Source organism: Falco rusticolus, chromosome 7 (assembly GCF_015220075.1).
Source record: "Falco rusticolus isolate bFalRus1 chromosome 7, bFalRus1.pri, whole genome shotgun sequence".
Classification (NCBI taxonomy): domain Eukaryota; kingdom Metazoa; phylum Chordata; class Aves; order Falconiformes; family Falconidae; genus Falco; species Falco rusticolus.
Window position 1 is genome coordinate 41602696 of NC_051193.1, and position 9105 is coordinate 41611800.

Consider the following 9105-nt stretch of genomic DNA (forward strand, 5'->3'; position numbering starts at 1 on the left):
CCTTTCCTCCTCTAACTGCATTTTAAAAGAGGAATGACCCTGTTCCCATTCTGTACGAAACAGGATAGGTGTTTCCCTGGGAGGACAATCCAGGGCAGCAAATCCTAAGTGGAGACAGGCATCTTCTGGCAGTGCTGAGTCAGGTATGGGAGCCCCAGAAAGAGATGAATTTAAGATCCCTTCATTCCCCTGCTGCCAGCCCAAGGTCATCTCCTCCCAGCTTAGTTGGGTTTCCCCGAGGTCCTGTCTTCCCAGATGCTGGCAAGGGTGCAGTGGCACTCAACAGGGATATTACTATGGAGGCAGGCAGTAGGAAACAGATTTGTAATGCTTAGGCTTGTCTCATGAAATCAAGTTTTATCCTAAACTCTCATCCCTTCCAAGCACACAGCACCTTGAAGAATATGAGCATGTGGATTGTATTGTGTCTTTTAAGCTCTGTTGCAGTTTACTCTTCTGGACAAAACTTCTATTCCCATTTCTAGGTAATCTTATTCTCCTCAAAGCTTCAATAAGCCTATAAGTAACAAGGCATTAAAAAGTCCTGATTAAATGAATAGTCTGCTTAGCTTTTGCTTGATTTTGTCTGAAAGAGAGAATATACAGATTTTCTTAAGCATTTACAAGTGAGACATGAGGTGAAACCCTCCTCCAGTAGTCTACCACACAACAGCCTTACAGATGGTAGATGAATGCCAAATTTACACCAGTAGCCAAAGCTGGTAGGAAGGGTGTTGTCAAATATACCAACCTAGTTTTGTGACTAGGCATGCTACAGGGCCAAAACATGTGTTTCCTCTAGGAAATTTTCTAAAGACAGAACATACAAATTAAGTTTGAATGTGCATTGTTATGTTGACCTTTACACAGGACTCTGCAGAGAACTGGTACAAGCCAATATGAATTTCTTCCATAAACAAGATTCGTAACGTGGTCAGAACCTCATCTGAAATTTAAGCTTGATGTGTGAAATACACTGTTAAATGGCTGTTTGATGCTTTCTTGATTTTAGGATTCATGCAAATTAATGCATGCATGGTGGAGAGGTCATTATGGACTCTGATGCATCATTTCAGGCGTGTACTAAGCTGTACAGAGTTGCATGTCCCTTTCATTCGCAGATGTTTGGCATGAAGAGTGCGCCAATTTGTTTGCCAAACATCAAAGCACAATGTATAGGAAATCATACGGTAAAGCAATGCAACCCACTTGTTAGTGAACAGCCAGTTTCGCCTGCCACCAAGTGAGTATGTCACAGATATGAATAGTTCCCTACTCATTCCCTCACTAATTTGAAACATCGCTTTTACCAACGAAAAGCAACCCTGGAATGGAAATGCATAAATACCTAACCATAGGGCTTCAACTGAAAGGAGTCTTGGAGCATTACACACAGGAAGATCACACATAATCTTTGTTTATCAGGCATAAAATAGGATAAAAGGGTTCCCCTTGGTGTGTAAGAGGAAAACTTGCATGCTTGGAACTCAAGAGTCAATGAAATTTGAGGCAAAAAAGAGCTAGTGACACACAGAGCTAGTGGCACAAAAAGAGCTAGTGCCCTAATGCAAAAGGGCAGTTGAAAAATCACAAGCCAAAGTGACTTTGCACATCTGAATACATAGGTCAGTTTTAATCACTGTGACAAGTGCATACAGGTCTGCCAAACCAGTGATTTAAATGGTGTAATTGAGGCAAGTTTAACCTGAAATCCATGCCTGATGTACATTTGGTAACAAATCGAGTGAAGGAGTTTAACGGAGCAGTCTCCAAGCCTGAACTTTTGTGTCTGCCAAAAATAAGTAAATCAATGTCTCACACAGCCATTTCATTGAGACCCAAGAAAGTAGTTGCTCTGGGTTTTTTTAGCACTAACCCTGAGCAGTTAATAAGGCAGAAGCAGAACCTTGATAAAATCTCCATTCCACGATTTGCAGGCTCTGAAAAAATACACTTCCAATGCATACTAGTGCCCATGGTGTAGTATCGCCAGCAGCCTCTCCAGCAGTGTCTGCAGAGAGGTCTCGCCGTTGGAGGAGTCTCCAAACTGCTGAGGTCTGTGCTGGGAGACCAGCCTGGGGAGGGCAACAAGCAAACGTCAGCTCTTGGAGAAGAGAAACTGAAGCAAAAAAAGGGGGAGGAAAGGAAAGAGAATTTCAGGCAAACTGAGGAAGCTGGTCTCGAAGTCACTTCTAGACACCAGGAAAATGTAGATAAAAATGAGAGGAAGACATTTTTTAACATGAAGAAAGAAGAGGAAGACTAAACAGAAAGAAAATGGAACTTGAGAGGTGCAGAAACACATAGCAGACCAAAATAAAGGAGTAAACAGGAGACAAACAGATAGCTAGTAGAAGTGGCCAAAAATGTCATCTTTTTTTGACCATTCGTAGAGCTGATTATCAGAGTTGGAACTGGGCAGGGGGGGAGAAATTTTTGAAAGCAACAGAGAAATTTAGACAGCCACACCATTTTTCCTGCCCAGGAAAAAATCAGAGAAGTATTGCTGTTAGATTCTCCATTCCTTTTGCCAGGGAGGTGACGGGGTGGGTGGGTGCTTTACAGTGTTGTGAAAGACGGGGCCACAGGACCTTGTGCCAGATACAGACAGGCACAGTGTGTTAATGGCTGAAAAATGGCTTAACAGACCCTTAGTCTCAACAACTCTTCGTCTCCCCTTGCCTTCCGTTTCCATTCTCTAACAGCTGGAATCATGGCTAATACTAACAAGCCTTAACTCTTACCAGCTAGAGAGGCACAAGATATCACAATCAGAAGTATTCTCTTTGAGATTACAAGCAAAACAAATTTATCTTCCTGTAATCATTCTCCATAAATCTTTCATTAAAACTTTGCTGAAATTAAATGTCATTAAGCATTTTTTTAATTAATCATTGTTTTGTTAAACAATGTCAAGAACAATAGCACAGACTGACTGTTGTATTGCATTTATCTGTTCCTCTTTTTGCCCTCAGAAACACCTTAAACTCAAGGCACTAGTATCTGAAATATCCATGTGGAAAGCACAAAGCTTTTTCCTTCTACTAAGATTAAAGCTTGAGTTTTAAATAAAGGTTATGCCACTTTTGAGAAGTTGTGAGAGGAAACACATGATGTAACATGGTCTGTTACGGAACTTAAGCTCACGTCTCCCTTTTCAGTCACTTCAAAATCTCAAATAAGATCATTTTGCTCTGTGATGTGCAGATACTTGTTAGTTTTCTGCACTTTCTGGGCATTTCCTGCATTGTCTCACAATTAGCATTGGTGGTCCTGGACTGTGTTACCAACTGGTACCAGCGGCCACCAAAAAAAATAAAAAGGGTGGTTGTGCTGAGGAGCTGGTAGATCACAGCAGGTGCCATGTTTCATTCACTAACAACTCAAGACACCTAGAACACAGACATTTGTGTCTGGACTAACAACCTACCCTTCCTTCACAATGCAGAGAAACATAAATGCCTTGGGCACAAAGCATCTGACTCATTTTGCGTATCCACTTCAAGCTGTTCTGAACTGTGTTTTAAAAGTACCTGTTTCTCTCCATTGGCTGTGAAGGTAGTTTGGGGTGGTTACCACAAATGTACATATCTACACTGATCAGATGAGTCCTCTCCTAGTCACCAAACACAGTGGTTTTATGATGACTGTTGAGTTGGGCCCTCAGTGGACACATCTGGTCATCATCCCAGTTTGAATTATGTGGCACTTGGAGGAGAAAGGCCCAGGACTGCCCCAGGGCAGAGCCTGACCCAGGGCCCAGCCTCTGTTCCAGTGATGAAGATGGTGGTGGAGCCTTCGCCTCATGCAACAGGCACACTTGTATCTATACACAGACCAGCATGGGCACTCCAACAGCCCATCATGAGGCCTTAGGACCAGACCCTCCAGGTGGATCATGAGGCTTGACAAAATTTAACTGCTGGTTTGGCCTGTGTTCAGAAAGGGAAATACAGACAGAAAAATTTCAGTATTATGACACATTTCACATGTCTTTGCTTTCAATCTGTATTGACAAAGAAGATGTTTATCTCTGTCCTTTCTTCTCCCCCCCACCCTGCCTATACATCACCGAACCTGGGATCACCCAAGGAAACCAATGAGAAAAGAAGAGAATGGAACCAGTCGGGCTGAATATGCAATGACCTCCTCTCAAAACAACAAAACAGTTGATAACAATGCGGTTGTATAATCCCCGAAACCCCGCCGAGGTGCAGGAGGTGGTAAACTGTCAAAGCACACACACAGAGCAGGCAAGGTGGGTGAGATAAGGCAACGGAAGGAGCTCTGTGGCCAAGGACTTCATTTCAGAAACAGTGCACGCATCAGTGATTCAGAAGAGAAAAGCAGGCTGCTCTTCAGGCTGCTGCTTCTCCAGGGGAGGATAAACTTGCCCACCTGGGCTGCCCAGAGAAAAGGCCTCACAAAGGCATAAGCATTGCATGCTGCATCTCATGAAAGCAATGTCGCAATGCCTCCCGCTTCTTCTTTCTCCTCTCTTCCCGCGCCCCACCCCTTTCCCCCCCCCCCCCCCTTTTTCATCTTGAATTCAGTGTCCACAAAAAGCTGCTGAAATAGGATCTTCTGAGGAGAAGGTGATCTGCCAGACTGGCAGCAGCTTATTATAAATGGGTCTGAGGGTCAAGGATGGGAGGTGTCACCTACGTGCTTCTCCAGCCTGTGCAGTTCTGTACACTTATACTTCATCCTTATCATCCCTATTATTTCATTATTAAAAAGGGAACAAAGGTTCCTGTTAAACCATCAAGTAACCAAAAATTGCATGACCTTGTGACACCCCAGGAAATTCATCTGCAGTCTGATGACTATGCAATTTCCATGGCTGAAGACTTTTCAGACAAAAGAAATCAAAATGTAAGATTTTAGCAATTAGCATTGCTATTGAAAGAGAGAGATTATTAAGAGGTGCTTTGAACGTTATTATTTCATAATCATCCTCCTTTTTTGCATCACACTTTAATTTTTATCCTTAAAAAAGCTTTTCCTTTGTGAAATTCCACACATTTCTCTGTGTTTGCATCATGCTGATTCCCCAGGGAAACCCTGACAGGAAAGATGTTGTGTCCATCTTGGCATGAGTATTTGGGTGGGATTGTGATGGAAGTACTAGCAGCCCTTTGATGTCTTCTTCATTCACTGACTAGTGTCGTTTCCTGAAAGCGTTGAGTCTTCTGAACTGACCCACCGAGGTCATTGTAGGTCTGGCTTCGAGGACCACTTTTGAGGGTCTGGTAAGCTAGTTATGCCCACGTTAACTCAGTCTCTGCCTCTCCTGGGCAGAGGCTGCCGATTGTGCCAAATTCAGCGTAGTAGCTTAGTGTTGTACTTTCCGTGACGTGGATTGCAGACTACTTAAAGCAAAACTGAATCCACCCAAATTCCTTTCACGTAGGATCTCAGGTTAGACTCAGTAAGGAACCCTTAGGATAAAGGCAATGAGACTAGCCAAGATGCTGGTCTTTCCCCACCTCCTGAAAGCTGTCCTTCATATAACACCACCATGTATATGTCTCCATTTACCTCTGTGCTGAAAGTCATGATGCAGTGAAAGACAAATTTCCACCCTGGCTTCTTGTCTGGACATTCAATACCGCTCAGTCTCCATGTCTGTGAGTAACTACCAGGCTCTGACCTAGTCTCGCCCCAGGGCATGGCTGCGCCCCAGCCACCATGTCCCTTGGTACTGCAACACATCAATGCTTTCAGTTTTATATAAGGATGTGCCTGAACTGCAGAAATCAGACCTTGATTTTGAACACATCCCTGTCTGTGGTTGGTCTATCGCCAGGATGTAGAGTTTGGGCTGATGGCAGAGAAAGACGATGGTCTGCAGACCTTCCACAAAAAAGCTCCAGGATGTTCAGATCAGCACTTCCAGCTCAGGCCCATCTGTAGTTTTCTATTACCTATTGAATAATAGGGTGTATGTAAATATAAGTATCTTTTCAATGATAAAATGAAATGCTGCTATATACTGCTGTTGAGGAATTTATGGAGTTATTAATTTAGCTTTTTAGCCTGTCATCACTATGTAGAGGTTTAGCTACATGAAATTATTTTTTAAAGGCTAGACTTTCTTGAGAAGTGAATGCAATTACAAAAGTGAAAGGGAATAAGTAACCCTTTGCCCAACAGTATGATCATTCCCTGCCATATTCATGTTGTGTGCTTGCACAAGACACAGTTATATATTCCTAGATCCAAAGTGTGATTAAAATGACAGAATTTACATTTTGAGTCTAGTATCCCAAATGTCGATTGCCTAAAGCACTTAGCCCCTAAATACTATAATAAAAATATTGCAAGTATATTTCTAGAATATTTTTTAAGCTATAACATTTATTTTGGTGTAGTTACCTATGTTTGCCTTTCTTTTTTTACTCCAGTTGTTTCTGCCTAAACATGGCATAGTTTGAGACTGGTTGCATGTTTAGCTGAGAGTATAAAGTATGAATGCAGATGAGATTAGCATGATAGGGGCTCAGGATTAGCACTTTCTCCTTAAGGTTGTTGATTTTATTTATTTCCTAATACAGCTTTAAAGGTATGCTCTGTAAGGCCAAAATCACAAAAGGGATTTGTAGCTCATCATGTCCATCAAAATGTGTCTGTTTTTGCAAGAAAAAGTCTAAAGAGATGGTCACCAAACACTGTCTGATTTTCAGTGATGTCAATGAGAAAACGTCCTCACTAGAGAAAACCCTGGTGCATGACATAACCCACAAGCAAACCCACCCCGGTTTCCCTGAGGTCTCCTCGGGAGAACATACACATTAAGGAGCATGGAGAGCCAGGAGGCAGGGCATTTCAAGGAGCAGCACATGAAGACTAGGATCTGTTTTCAACTCTGCCACTGATCTGCTGTTTACTAGCAAGTAATTTTGCCTCTCTGTGCCTCAATTTACCCATCTGTATAATCAAGATAAAAATACCAGCTCTGTGGCAGTATTTTGAGAGCTATAATGTGTCTGATTTGCATAGGCAGATATACACTATAATTATATCCAACATGTTGATATTAAGTAAATGTATTAGGGCACATCATTGCTATAATATTTCTTAAACAAACATTCCCCAGTGTACTTCTATAATCTGATGGCCACAGAAGTTCAGCAGCAGACAGGCTGAGAGCTGCTCCTCTGCTTGTCCAGAGCCTTTGCTCTCAGCACTCACACAGCTGCATGGCAGGGAGAGACGGGAAATCTTGCACGGGGTAGTTTTGCCTTTAGATTGCTGCCTAAGTACAGTTGACTACATTGCACCAAAATTTAAGGTGATCTTCAGAAAGGCGCTTGGAAAAGTGTTCTAGAAGCAGATGTAAGACTTCAGAAAAGAAAGGCCAGAAAGGCAGTGTCACTGCGGAGTGGTTTCTGAAGTATGCCGATGTGGTTTAAGGCTGTGTTTAACACTCTGCAGACTACTTGCAAAGCTTTTATAAATGAGGCTTCTGTGCTTCCTTATTGTGCTATAATTAAATACAAAGGGAAAGGAACAGTCTTGATGGATAAGGGCTTCACTAAGCAGTGACCCTGGATTTGGGGAACTGGCAATCCAAAATACAGCTTTACAAGTATTTCAAGTTTAGTTTTAGCCATCAAAATATCAGGGGTAGAAAGGCCCTGCATAGCTCTGTTCACAAAATAGCCAGATCCCCGACAGACACAGAGGTGGCCAATTCCTACTCAGACATTAACTGCTGTGCTCTGACCACCACCAGACAGACTCCACAAACTGCTGTGCTCAGTCTGCAGGAGAGCATCAACTCCAAGTTTCTTCTCAAGGATCACCACTAGCAGACAAAAGCAGGGAATGCACTTTAATGGCCTGAGCTGCAGAGTGTTGAGTTTCCTCGGTCCTCAGCAGCACCGGGAAGGTGGAGCTGAAGCCCCAGCGCTGCCACCCTTCCTGGCTCAGGCTGGACACAGTGGTGTGCCCAGGAAAGCATCTCCACCTTGGATAGATGCTGCAAAAACAGACACAGAAGAAAAGAGGAAAGTTCCACTAAGTATAAGATATAAATATATTGAGAGATATATATCTATACAGAGACCTAATTGTCCAGTCTTGCATGCCATATGGTCACAGCATGTGAAGCAAGTGTGGGCCTCCTGCTCCAACCAGGTCATGACCATAGATGCTGCCAAGCAACGGAGAATCAGGCCTATGGTAGATACGTATTTATAATACTCCCTGCACCTGTACAAACAGAAATATATTATTTTAAACTGCAAAATAGTGTGTTTAAATCAATGCATGAATGTAAATATTCTAAGATCTGCCTTCTTGACTGTGCACCACATGTACAGATGAAAACAAATATTGTTTATAGGAAATCTGTATCAGTGGTTAAATGACTAAAGAGAAAAAAATTATCAGAATTAATGTTGTCATGTTTCTCAAACAAGCCATTAATGTATATTTAGTATTTAAGGATATTGCTCAATAAATATGTTCCGTACCAAAAACTGTGTTGCATATACAGATTGTGCAGTACCCTATTTTACAAAGGCACATAATTAATTTTTATTTTAAATAAATATGTACTTGTAAAAAGTTTCCTGTGTCCTGTCAGTTGCATAGCTGAGAACAGAGTCTACACATTGAAGAGAAACGCTGAAAGGAGGAATGGCTGCGGTGCCTCTTGAGGCACTTCTCCTCCTGCCCAGATTAACCCTGCTTGCTTGGATACTTTCTGTTCCGGTTTTGGAGAAGCTCATGGCTGCTGCTTGTGCCCGTGTCTGGCTGGGTTTGGTTCTGTCTCGCCTAACCTTGCAGCTTTAGTCCCAGACACATGCACTGCTGGTGCTTCATAAATGAAGGAATTACATTCGTACATTCCTGCAGCCCCTCAAAGCTCAAGAAACCTTTTCTCTTTATGCCGAAGGTGGTGCAAGTTTCCCTAACAAGTTTCTAGGTTTAGATTGATTTCTTTATCTTTCACATAATACTTTGAACTTTGTTTATTTTGATGCGAGAGATAATGTGCAGTGTTTTACATCCTAACTCCCTGCACAGACTCCACCCTCCCCTTTCCATGCAGGAGCAAAAGCAAATTATGGACTAGTCCTTCAGCAGGTCAACACT

General features: G+C 42.4%; 1 protein-coding gene across 2 annotated transcripts in view; it reads left to right on the forward strand.

Annotated features, from left to right (window-relative positions):
• PRIMA1 (proline rich membrane anchor 1) overlaps positions 1-8578 on the forward strand; it is a 54406-nt gene extending 45828 nt beyond the window's left edge. For both annotated transcript variants that reach the window (XM_037394741.1, XM_037394740.1), the window contains exon 4: positions 4093-8578. In XM_037394741.1, the coding sequence (XP_037250638.1) occupies positions 4093-4192 (100 nt within the window). In that variant the 3' untranslated portion in view covers positions 4193-8578. The remainder of the gene's footprint in view (positions 1-4092) is intronic.
• Positions 8579-9105: the final 527 nt, after the last annotated feature.